Below are 20,215 nucleotides of genomic sequence, written 5' to 3'. Positions count from 1 at the left end.
CCACATACATATATTCTCCCTGCATGCACGCTAGGTCGCTTCAGTAGCGTCTGACTCTGTGCGGCACCATGGACTGCAGCCTGCCGGGTTCCTCTTTCCATGGGATTTCCCGGGCAAGGATATAGGAGTGGGTTGCCATACCCTCCTCCAGGGGATCTTCCAGACCCAGGGATCAAACCCGTCTCTTTATGTTTCCTGCATTTGCAGGCGGGTTGTTTATCACTAGTGCCCCCTGGGAAGCCCTTTATATTCTCCCTAACAGACAGTAAATCCCTGGAGTAGACTATATTCCTTGAGAGTAAATTCCTTGGGTCTATCTTTATGCCATACTCTTTCTCACCAACAACACATATATACATAAATATCCAAATGAATAATATTATCTCCTGTTCCTAAAATAAACTCACCAATTATCAAATTTTAAAATGACATACATAAGTAGGACTCAATTATTATGAAATATTTATATTTATAATATTCTATATTATTAAAGGCTGATAATATGTGAACTTGCTACCCTTTATGACCATTTTTATCTTTCTTTTTGAGTTATCTATTGGTAAATAAAATAACACAATTTTGGAAAGCCAATAGCAATATTTATTGCTTATTATTCCTGAGCACTGAAATTCTCTGATTCCCTCTTACAGTTTTACAGAAACTTTACTTTTACCTTGGTTGTTAAACAGTGTTTTGGTAGATAGCTAATTAAGGGCTGAGATGAAACAACAGTTCTTTTAGTGCCATTTCGCTCACCAACTGTTTTATTGGACTGGAGGGGCAGTTATTGAGAAAAAGATGCAAAGAAAAATAAGAAACAAACATGGCAATTTCATCTTTATGGCTTCTTCTGTGATTGAAAAACACAATCCTTAATTGCTATAACAATACTTCATTTCAGGTCAAAACTATCTCTTGAGAACCTGTCACATGAAAGGCCCTACAATTATTCTTCCTCTTAATACTCAATGGTGAACAAACTCATAAAACTATTGGTTATCACTCATCTCATCTTTATTTTATTTTTCAGGAACTATGGCAAACATCATAAACAGGCATTGAAATAAAATTCTCAAAGTGAATAAAACATTTGGATATTTTAATATGTTCCTTGTATCATTATTTTTAGTTGTAGCTAACACTCTGAACTCAAATAATAAATGTGACATGTGAATATAAAATAACACCTACAATTGACTAAAGAACCAACCTCCTCCACCGTTCCTTACTAACTAGTCTAGACCTCCACGGTCTATTGCTCAGGCCACCTCTTGTCAGTGCTTTTAATGTCCTTGTTCTTCCACCCTAAAATCCTCCAATCTCCTGCTTTGTCCATTCCTTAGAAAGTCAATTTTGTTCCGTATGATTTTGTATTAATAGGTCAAAGACTTTTGAGCCAAGCAAAACCAGCAGAGGAAGGAATTCCCAACTTGATAAGAATTGAAGTCTTAAGGATTAAAAAATCATCTCATAATAACATCTGGATCTATAAGTAAATGTCTGCATTAGTCCATTGATTCATTCATTCACTTATTTATTCATCCAAAACATGTCAACTGAGCACCTATATGCCAGTTATTATAATCGACCCATATATGAATGAAACACAAACCATGTTTTCAAGGATCTTAGAGTAGAATAAAGGAATAAATAAAGAACAAAACAAGTCAAATGCTAAATATCATAATATGGTGCAGTGCTCTAACAGATAAGAGCCAATTTGATGACCCAGAGCCCAGTGAATGAAAGGAATGCCGATCTCAAGCCTTTACTGTAAAGCTTCCTTCTAATAATCAAAGTGACCTCAACTGTTTCCTATGCTTTAGGGAGACGGCTATGCCTTGTGGGGATCAGGAGATAGACAGGTACCTGACCTAAGTCCATGTTACACTATGACCATTGTGCCTATGAACACATCAGTGGTTGATTTTATTTTTTTTTCCTGAATGTGTATTTGGTATGGGTATTCTTAGCAGTTTTCAGAATTTTTATTCCCTGAGACAGGGAATAAATTCATATTTGATAGAAGGACCAATTAAGATATCACAATTTTGAAAAAAATTCAGGAATTCATGCTACTATCCAGATGTAGTTGTTCCAGATGTGGTCTTTTCACTGAAATGTAAGAATAAATATTCTGGGACTTGGCATGCAACTATTGGTAAGGAAAATGTAATTTTCTTAATCCTGACAAATAGAAAACTCCAGAAGCAGTTTACATATACTTGACAAAAATAACAGAGCACTTACTGTCTTGCACATCAGCTTCAGCTCTGTGACATAACCTATAGGAACCATGAGGATTTCAACATCCCACAAGATATCAACTCTCCCACTCTCATGATATTTTACTGATTTGATCCTGAAGAGCAGAAATAGGAGGAAATCTAGATGACTTCATAAAATATATTCATTCTATCAGGTGTAAGATAAATTCCATGAGTATCCAGGAAGGGAGTTTTGCCAACAAAAAAAAGTTTCTGAGTCCAGTAGAGTAGACAATGTAGGGAAATTGCCTTGTTTGTAAAGGACATCATTCAAGGGTTCCTAGCTAGCTATGGTTGTCTGATGGAGGTTGAATCTCAGTTTTAGGATACTAACGCCAATGAAACTTGAATGGTTTATAACAAACTTAGTGCCAGATAATCAACTTGGTCCTATTTTCAGTTGTACTCAGCAATACTCTACCATGGAGTAAAAGTGTCACCTATGGGATTAGTTCAATCAGGCCTGAAGAGCCAGGTAAATTCCATTAGCACATTATTCACTTCCTATCCTACCCACCTTTTCACACTACTTTTCTTCCTCAGTCTGCATATATAAATCCACATCAAGTCTCCTATGCCTAGCTGACAATGGGTGAAAAAATAGTCAGGAATGTTTTCATATCATTTCATGTTATACACCAACATTTATGCTATAGCACATAAGCCCCATTCATGTGTATCACTTTTTGCCTGGAAAACCCTATAAATAGAGAAGCCTGGCAGGCTGGAGTCTATAGCGTCACAGAGAGTCAGACATGACTGAGCGACTAAGCATGCGTGCCCTGTAAGAAGGCACAGAACAGAAAAAAACTCACAAAGATAAAAACGTTAAGCAAGACATTTCGTTATCCCTAAGCTAGAAATGAAAATTTTGTCCAGTGTTCAGGGACTCAGAGAAATAAGGACAAGAGAATTTAACTTTTATAATAGGAAATAATTGACTTTATTCAAAATTTGACGATATTTATATTTATTTCCTTTAGCTCTGAGGAATTTGACTTTATTACTGACTTTCCTGTTTTTTTCTTCTTAAACCCAGGCAGCAAGATAGCCCATCAAAAATCATTTATTTCTATATCATTCTACCTATATTTCCTTCTTCTTGTCATGATTTACTGTTGGTTTAATACTGGCAATATATTGGCATTTCAAAATCATGGATTTCTTAAGAAATATTCAGTTATTTTAGTTGCATAGCTAGATACAGATTCCTGTACAATAATCACAGCTGAGATTTTCTTTTCAAAAACCTTTTATCACTTCTACCAAATTTTCCTGTTCTGTCCGAGATATCAGCCATACACACAAATTTCTCAATTTCTCTGAATTCAATCTTGATAAGATATTCTCTGAACAAAATGTGCTATTGATTTTTGAGGGGAAAAACTCTAATATTTATGTTGTATTTAATTCCTGGATAATACAACATCCTCAGGTACTGCGATCTCAGGTATTCTCGATGGGCAAATGTACTCTGGGTATTCTATCTGACTAGGATGTTCTTTCCCCTTTGCCGTAAACAAGGGCTGGATTCCACATTTAGACACTGAAAGCTCAGTTCCTTCCTTGGAGCATAATGCAGCATTTACCAAGTAACAGAACTTCTTTTTTTTTTTTTTCTTTTTCCCTTCATGTACTTCAAACCTGATCTAACCACCCAGGGCTCTTTGAAGTCAAAGGAAGCTCTGAACCTAGGGGAACTCTGATGTCTAGGGTAGAGTCTCTTAAGATAAATGAGACAAACAGAAAGGAATGTTAGGAGAAAAAGAGAGGTTGAATCTTTTGAGTATTTTTGCACCATGTCAATGCCCCAGTGGTTCAGAGAATCGTGTACACAAATCAGCAAGTTATGACTGAGAAGAAAAACAGTAAACATACAATAACAAAGTGTTCCTGCAATTGAACTCTTTAGACCAGGACATGAAAGTTCATATGTAATATAATGATTACATGTAAGATGTAATGATTATTTTGTTTTGACTGGAGATGCCAAGTTGAGTCAGGCAATTAAGGGTCAAAAGGCATAAAACCTAACCGTGGACTTACCACTTGTTTTGGTTTTCAAATCTCAGCAGGATATTGGAAAGTTAATTCTGTTCAGATTTTTGCTGTTAAAGTTCCTCAGTTCTTGGATTATTAAAATTTATTTTTTATAATGAATTGATCAGATTATGGTATATTTAAACTAATCAAAACCAAATTATACATTCACTTGCAGCCCACTGGACTCAAATGCTTCTACCCAACTATGGCCTAATTTTGTGAAATCTCTGCATTGCTCCCATGCAAAATGAGAAAACCCAAAGGCTAAGATTAACTACTCACAGCTAAAAACGTAGAGTGGCTATTTTTTAAATTGATCCACTGATGCTTGGAAAGAATCATAGGATATAATTTATTTTCATTCAGGGTATTTTATTAAGTCAGAATAGGCTATGAGTCATGCATTTATAACTAAAATATTAAATACGTAAACTGTCTAACCTATTTATTCAATTTACTTGCAAATATTAATAGTGTTTAAATCACTCTTAACACAGACATGCTTCACACATACCAGACATAACTTACTCACTCTAATGTGTTTACACAGCTGTAAAATTCCCAAATTAACCATCAATCAGGAAAAGTAAAAATATTACTATGAGAATAAGAACATGAGATTTAAGCTGCTGTAAAAAAATTACAAAGGACTTCCTACAACGTGACTTTAGATGGGATCAAATTTGTTGTCGATTTTTTTAAGTTATTCTGTTTTAACATCTTCCTAAACATTATAGTTTCACTAATTCAGCAAAGTAATTGGTCAGCTCATTATCTCTTCCACAGTTGTTCTTAAATTTCAAAATGCCAAGGTGGAAAATAATTACTTACACATGTAAGCAAACTTAATATTGTGACCTTAATATTGTAACCTTCAATTTGAAAGTCTCCCTTTTTTCCTAAGGGAAATAGTCCATTTAAACTCAACTACCTGGGTTTTAGTAAGTCTATGCTAGTTTAAATTTAGATTTAATAATAACAAAATGCTGTAGAATCTCAAATAACAACTATTTCTGTTTATAGACAAAGATGGATCGAAAAACCATGAATTGTGACAAAATTATATTTATGAACAATAGCTATGAAGATATTAGCCATTTGGCTTTTCATCTTTTGGAAAATTTCTCGTAAAAGTCAAAAAAAGAAAAACTAGCTGTCTTTGCATTTTTCATAAAATAAAGCACATGCTATTTTGATTTAAGCTGCTTTGGAAGTAAGTTGTGAAATATATGAATTTTGCCAAGGGCACAGAAGGCAATTCAGGCAAAAGCAATTGTGTTAACTTCTAACTCAGAATAAATTTGACTTTCTAAGCACTGAAAGTTAGGTCATAATGGGTTTTTAAAAATCTACACTTGTTTAATTATGACGATTGAGCTTTTATGCTAAAATATGTTTATCATAATCAAAATACACTTGATTCACTTGTATTTAATACACTTTTATTCACTTAAATGACTTAGGGTCAAGAAAGTTGTTTAATAAAATCTTGTTGCAGTTTTACTCACTTTGAAAGAAAATTTTCCTTTGTTTCTTTTTATGTTTTATAGTCTTATTATAAAAATAATATAATTTGAAATAAATGTTTCAAAGGAAATAGCTAACAAACTCAACCTCTAGCTATCCTTAATATTATATATTTTTATGGAGATTTGGGGCAAATATACTTATATTTGGATATAACAGTTACATGCTAACTCTAAACTTTCACAAAATACTTTTTCTTCTGATTTCCTCTAGTAAATCTAAAATTCTCATCAGGATCTTTTAACTCTCTCAAATGGGGAAGAGAGGTAATGTTTATCATAAGTTTTTTTGTGTCATACTCTCTGGGAGGCACAGATACATGCTTTTTAATCCTATTTTACAGATAATGAAGCCAAGGCTCAGACACACCCACTCAATAAATAATAAAACTAGAACCCAAGCAAAATCTGTTCAATATCAAAGCCTTTGTGCAATAGAGTAATGCTTTGGGGGCTATCTTACCCTTGACAGTCTTATAATTCTATTAAGGGATCTTAGTTTCTGTTTTAAAAAGCAGAAGTTTACAAAATAAAACCAGAAAACTGTACCTTGTTTACACTTTGTTAATTGGAAGAGTTCACGATCTTAATAAGGAGACAATGAGCTTTCTTTTCTCAACAATACATAATACAAATAGAGGTTGCAGGATCTAGCCAACACGAAGGTTATGCTTTCAAACAAGTTTAGGCACAATACTTTTTTTTCCTCTGTTATTTGAGAGTAAATTTTCTATACACACTGTCCTTCTAGGCATCATGTTTTCTCATTAGTGAACAGAAGTAGAGACCAATTACGTTATCATGGAAGCCACAGAGAAAAATAGGTGTCCTAACAGTTGTAACATTAAATTTGTATTTTCATAAGCAATTTCTTCATGTCTAAGCTATGCACAGAGAACCAAAATGAAAGAGCACTTGTCTTGGAAAGAGGCCCACTATGCCAAGTTCTTGCTCCATCATTTACTAGCAGGGTGATCTTTCACAAATCATCTAATCTGCATCTAAATGCAGAAAAATGAACTCAGTGGTTCCCAAACTTTGCTGCACGTCAGAATCACCTGCAGAGTTGTTTAGATACCCCAGCCCCCAGGTCCCTCTCCATATGGATTAAATTGGGATGTTCAGGTAAAGGAGCCAGGCCCCATAGTTTTTAAGGATCTTCAGGTGATTCCTTGGCCCAGCAAGGTTTGGGAGCCACTGAACTAACACTTTCACAGAGCTGATTTTAAGATGGAAAAAAAAAAAAAATGGAGGGGCTTTGTATATTATGTAATACTTTACAGAGTGATATAAAAAACTAAAGAAAAATTTATCCCCAAACTAACTACAGTGCTATAAAAAGAAATATATTAATTCAGGGAGCTTGATCTTTGGTTTAGATTTTTAGTTCAGTAATCATAAAGAAACTTTACATAATCAGCTTTTCTTTTTCTTTTGCCAGAGTTGCAGAAAGTTTTTTTTCTTTTTCTTTTAAGCTGTCTTAATATTATTTTAACCTCATTTTTTCTTACCCCTTTTCCTTCTCTATATAAAATTAAGAAAAGTTTCATCTACATTGTTCCCTTCAAAAATATCTAACACCACACTTTTATTATGTGTTTATAATAGCTAGGGAAAGTATTAAAACAATGTGCAAAAAAGAAATCTGAACAGTCAGAAAGAAAATAACTTGTCCATAGTTACTTAGTTCAATCTACTGCTTACTTAAAAAGAGCAAAAAAATTACATATTCCAGGTATTTTGTTCCAATATACAGCCATAATAATTCTATTTGGAAACAAAGACCTATTCAGGATGTCTTTCTTAGCTAGATTTTGTTCATTGCCTGATGACATATTATTTCTCTGCTATATTTTAAATCAATATATCAGATTCAACCAGTTTTTATACAGTATTTGTTTCCTATTAATGCCAATTTCCATAACCTTCTATTTAATTAAACTTAACCAAAAGGATCATCTGTAATTAGAGTACAAATAACACGGTACCTAATTAGAAAGCACTCTCCATGTTTTGTTGTTAATAGAGGAATTAATGCATCCATTCACAACAAAATCCTCCAATTAAACTCAATTTGTAAGCTATCGCAAATGCAGTCCGCCATCTGACAGTGAGTGATTTTGCCTTGGGATCTTTTACCTTGGTGGGCTTGGTAGTGTCCATGCTCTCTTTGAATTTCTCCTGCACAGTTTCTGCAAGTTGACAGAGCAAGGCACCATTATCCAACTTCTCCATAAAAGTCTCTGCTGTAATTTCCTTCCCTGCAATAACAAAAAGAAGTCTTATAAAAGCACAGTCATTCCCCAACCCAAACGTGACATTCATGCCAACATATTTGATGCAGTTTTAATCACCAAAATTCCATTTACTGCTGAGTTACATATCTGGGATAAGAGATCACTGAAAAAAAAAATGGCTTCTTTGGAATTTTGTTTTCCTTTGGTCTCAATTTGATCTCTTTATGAGCCCAATTCTTTTATCTCCTCATATCTAGGAAAGGAAAGTGAAGTCACTCAGTTGTGTCCAACTCTTTGTGACTCCGTGGACCGTAGCCTATCAGGCTCCTCCATCCATGGGATTCTTCAGGCAAGAATACTGGAGTGGGTTGCCATTTCCTTCTCCAGGGGATCTTCCCAACCCAAGGAACGAACCCATGTCTCCCTCATTGCAGGCAGATTATTTACCCTCTGAGCCACCAGGGAAAACCGCTCATATCTAGAAAAACACTGAAATCCTTCACAGTGGCCACTGTTTCTCATGACTAGCAAAAAGTTTCATGAGACTAGCAGAAACCTTCTGGAAAAATATGTACTTGATTGCATGTATTTCCCTTTCACCAAAATCACATATGTACTGACCTTTCCTCCCTGCCTCTTCAGAGCAGTCTCTCAGAGCTATCTGAGGTGCTGTCTTCTCGGCTGCAGTCCTCATTTTGCCCCATTTAAACTTAACTCACAACTCTCACTTTGTCCATTTTTTTAAGTTGACACAATAATACAGGTAAAGTTAATGCAAGTAATAAACTCTCTATAAGAAATCACTATCCCTCTAACCATTCCTCCCCTTTCTGACCCAGTGCCTAAAGTATGGAATTATCAAGTTCATATCCCTGCTTTTTTGCCTTTCCTCATAAACATCCATAGCTTCAATTACCAGTCTTATGAACATAATTCACAGTTATCCATCTCTGACATTTCAATGGGTAAAAGTTATTTTCCTTCTTTTTTACATGCTCCCAAAGTATATTTTCTTTCTTCTGTTTTTCTTTCACTTTGTAAAAGCCTTATGGGGATATGATTCACATATCTTACAACTCACACATTCAAAGTACATGCTAAGTCATTTCAGTCGTGTCCAACTCTGTGCGACCCCATGGACGGCAGCCCACCAGGCTTCCCCGTCCCTGGGATTCTCCAGGCAAGAACACTGGAGTGGGCTGCCATTTCCTTCTCCAATGCATGAAAGTGAAAAGTGCAAGTGAAGTCGCTCAGTCGTGTCCGACTCTTAGCGACCCCATGGACTGCAGCCCACCAGGCTCCTCCGTCCATGGGATTTTCCAAGCAAGAGTACTGGAGTGGGGTGCCATTGCCTTCTCCGTCAAAGTACATAATTCAATGAATTTGAATATATTCACAGAATTGTACAATTATCATCACAGTCAATGTTAGTACATTTTTGTCAACCCCCCAAAGAAACTGTATTCTTTATCTCTCCTGATTGCTTCATCCCCTCAGCTCTATAAAACCATTAATCTCTTCCTTAAATGTTCCTCAAAACTCCCTTCCCAAAGCGCTTTCCTTTTCCTAGTTTTGTAATTCTCAGAATACAAGTTTCCTTCTGTTTCTAGAACCATAATCTTAATAAAAAATTTATAATCTGATACCTAAACTCTATCAACAAGAGCAATGACTAGTCTTCAAGTCCTCAACTTCTGTCTCCAGAACATACAATCACCACCAAAGTTGATATTGCTAAACACAATCCTCACTGAGTCAATCTTCATCTTTGTGGCATAGTCCCTTATCTTCTCTTCTACCTAAAAGATAAAACATATACACTGTGATCCAGTATACTAAGTCTTCTCATATGTTGCTAGTCTACCTTTCTATTTGAACTGCCTTATACCTCGCTCCTGGTCTGCACCCTGCCTTCCCAGGTCCATTAGCAGACCTTGCCATTTCCACTCTGGTGCCTTTGTTCTAGGCATGGCCTCTGCCTGCAACACCCCCTTATCTTTTATCTGCCTAGCCAAATTCTACTTTTAATCAGAAATACAGAGAGATTCTCTGAGCACACAATTGATTGCCTTTCTATATGTTCATACTTATGAGTATCATTCAGTCTGACACTCATCAAACTTCCTTTATGGCTGATATGCTTTGCATAAAGTTCCTGTCATCATCAGTACATTAAAAACCTTTAGAGGTATATATATCCTAGAGAGGTAAGCAGAATGTTACTTACATAGAATGTACCTAGTAAATTTGTTCAGTGGGCATGTGAATTAACAAATGAAGAAACAAACTCTTGTAAAACTCTGAGAAAATGTTGGGTATTATTTTTGTGAAGAGTAGTTAAGGCATTTGCATCAGTTCTAATGAGGTGGATGAAACTGGAGCCTATTATACAGAGTGAAGTAAGCCAGAAGGAAAAACACCAATACAGTATAATAACGCATATATATGGAATTTAGAAAGATGGTAACAATAACCCTGTGTACGAGACAGCAAAAGAGACACTGATGTATAGAACAATCTTATGGACTCTATGGGAGAGGGAGAGGGTGGGAAGATTTGGGAGAATGGCATTGAAACATGTAAAATATCATGTATGAAACGAGATGCCAGTCCAGGTTCGATGCACGATACTGGATGCTTGGGGCTAGTGCACTGGGACAACCCAGAGGGATGGTATGGGGAGGGAGGAGGGAGGAGGGTTCAGGGTGGGGAACACATGTATACCTGTGGCGGATTCATTTTGATATTTGGCAAAACTAATACAAGTATATAAAGTTCAAAAATAAAATAAAATTTTAAAAAAAAGAAGTTAAGGCAAAAAAATAAAAAGGAGGTATTTTAAAGTTTTACACAGAGAGTCATAGGATTACATTTTATCTTGAGAAAAATGTATGTAGTTCAATTCTGCAAACACTTAAATATAAACCAACTGGAACAAGAGATAAACTACTGGCTTAAAGTTAAACTCACAATATCTAATTCATTTGGTCTTTAAGAAACATCTGTTTTAAATGATTTTTTTTATAGTTTGGGGGGGAAGGGCAGGTGAAAGAGGAAAAAGAATTACTTTTTTTATGTTCTTTTTTCCCTACTGGATAGTTCACATTTTAGCCCTCAGTTAGGATAATGATTTCTGCAGGTGGCAAAACATCAGTAGCTCTAAGTACTCACCACAGAGATAGTCTATACAGAACTATTACTACTTCAAAATTGTATGCAGTTCAACTCAATTCAGGAATTAAAGTAGCAGTCTCAAGATACAAAAAGCCAGCGTAACAGAATTTTTATTATATATTCACCATATTGGATTGCATTTTCTAACAATAATAAGAAAGTTATTTTACAAACAAGCATAAAAAATAAATATTAGAAATATTTTTTTAATATGTCAAGGTAAAGAAGGTAAAATTTACCTAAACTTAAAGATTCTATTATAATGTTAAGTGACAAGGGTACGTAAATTTAAAAGAACTTCTAAGTCATAAAAAGAAAAATGACATTCATTAAAAAGTCATTAGCAATTTACCAAAAGGTATGACTTTTATTTTTTCTGAATTATACCTGAAAAAATTTTTGTTATCCTGCTTTTCATGAATATTTGAGGAATTTTACATTGAACATCTGTACCTAATGAAAAATATATTAGGTGCCAGCTTTCAATTCTGTATATTTTATAGCTCCAAAAGGTGGGACTTTTTCTTTTGGCTAAAGCAGACACTATTACATACTTCATGGCTGAAATGTATGACTCAAATGAAGGAAAAGTGCAAGCAGAGAATTTTTTTAAACCTTCACATATAACATATTTTCCATCCAACAATTAAGAATCATAAAATATATACTTTAAATATAGTGTATAATTTTAAGAAATCAACTATAATCCTTATATGGGATGATATATTATCATACTTTCTGCATTAATATTACCAAAAATATATTAAAAACAGAATATAAAGTTGATTGAATTTAATCACAACAAATCCAACAGAATAGACTACGAATTACTAATTACAATTTCTCAAGGGAACTCTATACAAAGGTAAATCTCTGTCACGCAGAACCAGATCTTTAATATAAATTGTGTAGCTGGCTTGAGACATTAGATGATGCATGCTAGAAATAGTAGGATTCTAGTATCGTAGACTTATTTCTTCCCCAATCCTATCTTTCCTTTTTTTTTTTTTTTTGCATAATTAGGGAAAGAAGGGGTAATGAATAGATACAATTAAATGATGGTGGCGTACCAGCCCACACTGGGTTGTCTATATTATTGGCTTGAAGGTTAACCCAAAATAGCCAAGTCTAGAAGAAATATGTTTACTTTCTGGGTTCATAATTCTGGACTTTGATCTTCACACCATCAGTTCAGTCATGACCAGTGCCAGTAGACAGAGATCAGGGAGGTTGGTTAAATATTGTGATCAGTCACTTCCTCTTAAAATATGAGGGCACAATGATATGAGATAATCATCTACTGAAATATTTTGTCAGGTAAGTAAAATCAGCACACATACTTGTACATACAAGTGTATTTCTCCCAGAAATGTGTGCTAGCCATCATTTCCATAAAGATTATCACCTTTATCTTTTATTTGGCTAGGAAATAATGTTTTCCTCCTAGTAAGTTAGCAGTTTCCTAAAATATGACAGTATCTAATAATGATATTTAACATTTGAGTTCTCACTATATGTCAAGCACTTTACATGAATTCATGTTTTTAATCTCACAAAACCGCAGGGCGTTTATATTGTATCCATTTTACAGATGATGAAATTGATGTATTTAGATTAAATAACTTGCTTAAGCTCACACAGTGAATCTGGCTCTTTAACCCAAAAAGTCTAGTTATAGAGTCTACGTTCTTAACCACCATGCTTGGTTAGTGTTAGCTAAATATACAAATGACTATTTCCTATAATAGTGCATTCAATGCAGTTGTCTTTTTCTTTGTAGAAAACTTCACAGAATCTTTCTCTCTAGAAACTCCCTCAGAAAAAAATCAAGACAGAATGGGGCTGAAGATAGTGGTGCCGAGAAATGAACAGCAGTCCACCTTTCAGACTGGTGAATGATGGAGAATACCATTTAGGCATGCTCTGATATGGAAGGGCTTTTTATGTGGCACTAGTAGTAAAGAACCCACTGGCCACTGCAGGGCGGACATGAGAGATGCAGGTTCCATCTCGAGTTGGGTAGATCCCCTGGAGTAGGAAATAGCAACCCTGCAGTATTCTTGACTAGAGAATGCTATGGACAGAGAAGCCTGATAGGCTACAGTTCACAGGCTCACAAAGAGTCGGACATGACTGAAGCAACTTAACACAAACACACGAGTGCCCTGATACGTAGCCTAATTCACTGCACAAGAAAACCTGTATATTTTATCTTAAGGGTGATCCAGATATGATCAAATTCTACTCCAGTCTCCACTGCACCTCTCAATCATGGTCTACTTATCCAATTAGAGAACTCAAAGCAACTTGTCTGCTATCAACTCAAATTAGTGTCTTGAGACTGAAATGTAAAGGTTGTAAGATAGGAAATGATGGATTATACCCAGAAACCCCAGATCAGCACCTGCTCCACACAGATTCAGAGTCTACCCCTCATTTGTATCAAGAAAAGACAGAGTCGCTTCCACTGGAAAAGTTGGGTGAAAAGAATTAGGGAGTAACTGCTCTGAAAGGTGTCAACTTGTGAACATAAACTTGATTCTTTAAACTTCTGAACTAGCATAAGATACCACCTTTCCTAAGGAATTTTTATTGACTACATCAAGAATATGAGCTCTCTGCAGGATAAGTACTTAGTAAAACGGTTTTACGAAAAAAGAAAAGAGAGCTGTTCCTACCTTGTTAGACAGCAGCAACTCCACTAAATAGGTGCTTAACTTTTTAATGCTAAAAATGGGATTTTTAGAAATAACTGAAAAAATAAAAATATTAAAATAGGTTGGCCAAAAAGTTCATTCAGGTTTTTCCATAAGATGGTACAGAAAAACACAAACAAACTTGTTGGCCAACCCAATATATCGATCACAGTAAGCATATAACAACTGAATTTTCTTTTATGTGCATCTAGGAAAGTCTAAGAAAGGGGAAATCACTCTAACATCAACTGTCATAATGCATTTCTAATTATAAGTAAAATCAATTTAGCTTAGCTTGATTTGTCATATACCTTTTGATTTACTCAAAGTCCCTGCATATATCCAAACATATACACCTATACTCTAACAAATTAAAATCCTTAAGAACAATATCAATTTCTGTGATGTTTAACACCTACAAATCTTTTTTCAAAAGTATACTCCCATGTGATTCATGTGGTGTTATTAATAATTGAAGATAAAGGTAGACCATCATTTTCAAATGATTAAAGAAATACAAATGAAATAAACAATTTGAGAACTTTTATGTTAGTATATGGAGAAGGCAATGGCAACCCACTCCAGCACTCTTGCCTGGAAAACCCCAGGGATGGCGGAGCCTGGTAGGCTGCTGTCTATGGGGTCGCACAGAGTTGGACATGACTGAAGAGACATAGCAGCAGCAGCAGCATGTTGCTATATTTATTTCAAAGTTAAGTCAACAACAGTCTTCAGGAGACCATCAACAATGATGTGTGCGTGCATGCTCAGTCACTTCAGTTATGTCCTATTCACAGCCCGCCAGGCTCCTCTGTCCACGGGATTTTCTGGCAGGAATACTGGAGTGGGTCGCCATGCCCTCCTCAAGGGCATCTTCCCCACCCAGGGATCAAACCCGTGCCTCCTGCGTCTCCTGCATTGCAGGCAGATTCTTTACCACTGAGTCACCAGGGAAGCCTAAGCCCCAAAATCATGAAATACATAGAATGTGTCTCATCTATTTAAATGATAAGTAGTTGCTATAATCTGGGACTATTAATTTAATAACATACTGCTTACTCAAAGTGACAAGTCTTTCCCCAAGGTTTATTTGTATAATCATTTGACGTTCAAATATGTCTGAAGGACATAATTAACAAATCATGAACAAAAATAACAAAAACAGAAAGCCTAAAATAAAGTCAAATGTGTATATTTAATATATAGCAAGGGATAATGGTCAGATAAATGTTTAAGAGGCAAGATTCTTTTGCTTCAGGTTTATTTTGCTGTCTTTTCTAAATATTGGTCATAAAACTCCACAGTGCCAGCTATTAGAAACCATACTTGGACTACAAAGATATAGGAGCAGTCAGTAAATATCACCTGGTGATTTTCTCATGAATCAGACTGGTATGCTACCCTATAAACAAATCCTAACTATTATGACAATTTATTCACCTTCATTATTTATCATAAGACAGGTTTATATCATAATATAAAATTTTTAGTCTGCCATTGCTATATGTGCGTGCTTAGTTCTGTCTGACTCTTTGCTACCCCATGGACTGTAGCCCACTAGGCCCCTCTCTTCATGAAATTTTCCAGGCAAGAATACTAGAGTGGGTTGCCATTTCCTGCTCCAGCGGATCTTCCCAACCCAGGGATCAAACCTGTGTCTCCTGCATTGGCAGGCAGATTCTTTTACCACTGCACCACCAGGGAAGTCCAAATTTTAGTCTAAAAATTAGCTATTGCAAATTTGCTATTGTTACTTTACAGCGTAAATTTTAATATTGGTCTATGAATCAGTGAGGGGAAGGCAATGGCACCCCACTCCAGTACTCTTGCCTGGGAAATCCCATGGACAGAGGGGCCTGGTAGGCTGCAGTCCATGGGGTCGCTAAGAGTCGAACACAACTAAGCGACTTCACTTACACTTTCCACTTTCATGCATTGGAGAAGGAAATGGCAACCCACTCCAGTGTTCTTGCCTGGAGAATCCCAGGGACAGACGAGCCTGGTGGGCTTCCGTCTATGGGGTCGCACAGAGTCGGACACGACTGAAGCGACTTAGCAGCAGCAGCAGCATGAATCAGTGAAACAACTTTCTTCTCTATCAAATAATTTTTATCCACCCAAAAACCTGAATGCAAAATGAGTGTTCTTTAAGAAGTTCCATCTTTTAATGGACACTTGATACGTAGGAACAAAAAATATGAATTCAGAATATCATTAATATTTATTGAAATACATAGAAGAAAAAAAGTTACAGTTTAGTCAAGTATTACTAAAAAGAAAGAAGAAATTTTTCTACAAGTAAGGTCCAAACTACAATGGTAAAATCTTATTAAAAGCTTTAATTTAGTATGCGAATTTCTACCTCACCAAAAAATTCAAATGCTTTATTGGGAGATCGGATGAATTTTGAAACTACTTTCAACCTTCTGTCTCTAGGCTTCAACCAACTATCCCTAACCTTCAAGAAGATAAAAATTAAAAATTGAAAGAAGGTTGTATAATAAAGTTTGCAAATATTTCTGGGGTGACAAAATGACTAGTAAAAATTATCTTAAAATTTGCTTTAATGGCTCCCTTCTAAAATATATGAATGTTAATTGTATCTATCATGTGTAATAAAAATATATCATAGCCATGTATTTTTCTCCCTTCCTTATTATCACCATTCTAGAACATAATGTATTTTATTACCTCTGAATGCTTTATCATTTTAAATAATCTCAAGCTATTGGTCTACTTTCCAGGTTACCATGAGGATATTTACTTAAAATTTATTATTTTCTACTCTTATAAATTCAAGTTAACAGAAGGTGGTACTTGGAGATTAAGATTTTTTTTTTCTGAGAAAATTTCACAAGCTATTGGTTGCATTTGTGTTACCAACAATTAATATTGAAAACATTAGCCTTCTTATTCTTTAAAAGAATGATTATTCATTTATGTAAATTGGTTTCTCCTTGTTTGTGCCTATTGATGATTTTAAACTGGGTCTTAAGAGATGGATTTCTTGGAAACTTAGACTTTTGGAACTGGAATGGACATTAGAGATCGTCTGCTCCAATCCCTTCATTTTATGGTTGGGGACACTGAGCCCAGAAAAGATAGCTGAGTGACTTTGGGCAAGTTTCCTACCCAGTGCCAGAGCCAGAACCAGAAGCCAGGTCTCCTGACTCCCAGTCAGAAGCCAGGTCTCCTGACTTTTAGTCCAAGGATATTTCCATTACACATACACTGACTCTCTATTCTTCGAGGCTGTCTTGGGCTGCTCACACTGATCAAGCTACTTTGTAAACGATCACATTCACCAAATAAAATGCTTCTGATGAAAAATCATGGGACTTTGAAACATACCTGTGTAATCAGGCTATACTCTAATTAATCATGATTTCTCCCTGCCTAGAACATTTCAGGGACTCCTCATAGATCGTGCAATAAATTATAAGCTCCTCAACCTGGTCTTCAAAGCAGCACATGCTCTAGGTCCAACAAATCTCATATATCTCCCTGCCCCTCTCCTTTAATCTATGCTGTTGACACAAGCTTTCACTCTGTTCTTACAATACACCAAACTCCTTCCTATCCAACACATACCTTTCTCTCTATCCAGGCTCTTTCCCATGATTTGTCTGCTTAGCTATTAATTATTCTTTAGATCTCAGTTTCCAATATGTGAAGCAAAAGTCACTCAGTCATGTCTGACTCTTTGCAACTCCCTGGATTGTAGCCTGCCAGGCTCCCCTGTCCATGGGTGTGGGTAGCCATTCCCTTCTGCAGTGGGTAGCCATTCCCTTCTCCAGGGGATCTTCCAACCCAGGGATTGAACTCAGGTCTCTGGCATTGCAGGCAGATTCTTTACTGTCTAAGCCAACAGGGAAGGCCCTTAAAAAGGATTTCCCCCAAGCCCTTGTTTATTTGCCTCACTCCCACCTCCTTGTTTTCACATTCTTATTACAATCTATATCTTATACAGTTTATAGCAAATCCAATTAATTATTCATTGTCACTTATTTAATATTAATTTCATATTCAATCTACTCCAAGCTCTATAAGAACAGAGAATCTGCCTATTCCTAATCACCACTCCACCCTCTAGTACTCAGAAGACTGTGCTGCAATACAATAAACACAAAAGCTAGTATTTGCCATAGTTAGCTGATTACTGTATGTCAGACCTTGTTCTAAAATGGATGATCTCAGTTGACTCTACAACAATCCTCCTGAGGTTGGTACTAGTTCAGTTCAGTTCAGTCGCTCAGTCGTGTCCAACTCTTTGCGACCCCATGAATCGCAGCACGCCAGGCCTCCCTGTCCATCACCAACTCCCAAAGTTCACTCAGACTCACATCCATCGAGTCGGTGATGCCATTCAGCCATCTCATCCTCTGTCACCCCCTTCTCCTCCTGCCCCCAATCCCTCCCAGCATCAGAGTCTTTTCCGATACTAGTATTACACTTATTTAACAGATGACAAAACCCAAGCACATTCAGATACTTACCTGATATCACAAAGCTAGCAAGTGATGGAAATGAGATTTGAATTCAAGCATTCTGATTCCAGAGTCCATTTTATTCAAATAATACATTATGCTGCTGCATACTCAAATATTTGTTGAATAAATAAATAAACTTACTCACCAAATCAAATTAATTGTATCACTAGACTGAATAAATGGAATACCACCACCACACATAGAGTTTATGTCAGGCGCTATTCTAAGCAGTGTACATATTTTAATTATTTAATCTCACTGCAACCCTACTCTCATTACCACTTCATAAATGAGGAAACTGAAGCACAGAGATTAAATAACTTGCCCAAGATTGCAATGCTAGTAATTGGCAGATCTGGGGTTCAAACACATGCAGTTTATGCCAAGTCTGTGCCTTACTGTATACACTGCCATGCTTGTGAGAGCCCATATCTGAAAACAGCTTGAAGTCAATAAAATGCTAATAAAACAATAATCAGTGAACACACAAAAGAGGGAGGAAACCCATCTGTTTAAGTTAAACTGAGTTCCTCTGTATAATGGAGATAAATGCTTTTCCCTTGAATAAATGAAAGATGGCCCTTCCTTCTGGTGGATACAGTTCCATAGCACAGTGAAGGTTATTTCTGAGGCGTGATGGACGTTAAGGATGCCTTCTACATTTCTCCTCTCACCCCTTAATTAGGCTTCCTCACAAAAGATACCACCTGCATTTATATATGTGGTAGCTCTGGTTAGATGACATAAAACTGTTGAAAACGTGAAGAAAAAGGAAACTCTAGGATAAAGGCTTAAAAAATGAAAAGCAACATAAAAATCCAGGGCCATGGTGAGCAAAAACAAAAATCTTGCTAAAGTGTGCTCAAACCTCACAAAACCTTGTTAAATTTCAGATCCGCAGGGCGCTCTTCTCTTCAACTCTTTCATTTCAGTGGCTAAAAAGTGAGAACAACATTTACCTTGAAGGAATCCTTTCAATAATAAGATCATGTTGGTGAAATCTTTTCTGTGAATGATAAAGCACCATGCAAATCCTATGTATATTCAATATTCAAATCTTATATTTTATGAACTCTATAAGGATCCTTTTTTCAGGGCTTAAATCAATTTTGTCCTCTGCGAAAAATTACTAGTGAAATAGTATTGTTTTATATGATGATCCTTTAACTGTATGATTCTACTTTGCACATGGTTGAAATTATATTCTATGACTATGCCAGCACAGTAGAAACAAAACAAACAAAAAAAAAGAGGCAGCCTTAGCAGGAAGCAATATTTTTCTCAAAGACAGTCCTTTTGGAAAAGTATTTAAAAATAAAAGTGCAATGAAAAGAAAAATTTTAGGTCAAGGTTGGATGACTCCAGTCAGCTCATTTGGACAAAGGAGAGGAGTCATTGTTCCAGAGTCTGGGTTTTCAGCAGTTTTAGAGAGTTGGACATGACTTAGCGACTAAACAACAGAAGATGTATTATAAAATGAGAGCAAAGAAACCAAGTTTTAGAAGCCAGATTTCACAGACTGTGGCTCTTGTGCAGTGTCGAAAGAATAGGCCAAACTGGCCAGTTGCATGAAAGAAAAGTAAAAATAAATCAGATCAGCAAGCGTGTAGGTAAAATAAGCAATTTGACCACATAGTTCCACAATCCAATACATTATATTGGAATAACTAAGCACAGTTAATGTAAGAGACATTGGGAAATTCATTTAAATTTTCCACATGCTTCAGGTATCCCAGATGCGAAATGAAACTGATAAAAGTTTTTCCTTCTAAGGTGCTGTCA

At 35.9% G+C, this 20,215-nt stretch overlaps 1 protein-coding gene across 9 annotated transcripts in view; it reads right to left on the bottom strand.

Annotated features, from left to right (window-relative positions):
- Nucleotides 1-20,215, bottom strand: part of GAS2 (growth arrest specific 2) — a 180,216-nt gene that overhangs the window by 119,159 nt on the left and 40,842 nt on the right. For all 9 annotated transcript variants that reach the window (XM_086385714.1, XM_086385708.1, XM_086385710.1 and 6 more), the window contains one exon: nucleotides 7,976-8,097. In XM_086385714.1, the coding sequence (XP_086241840.1) occupies nucleotides 7,976-8,097 (122 nt within the window). The remainder of the gene's footprint in view (nucleotides 1-7,975; nucleotides 8,098-20,215) is intronic.

Source organism: Bos grunniens, chromosome 29 (genome assembly GCF_055505025.1).
Source record: "Bos grunniens cultivar Pamir isolate PY7600 chromosome 29, Bosgru_T2T1.0, whole genome shotgun sequence".
NCBI lineage: Eukaryota > Metazoa > Chordata > Mammalia > Artiodactyla > Bovidae > Bos > Bos grunniens.
This window is presented reverse-complemented; position numbering and strand designations above follow the sequence as displayed.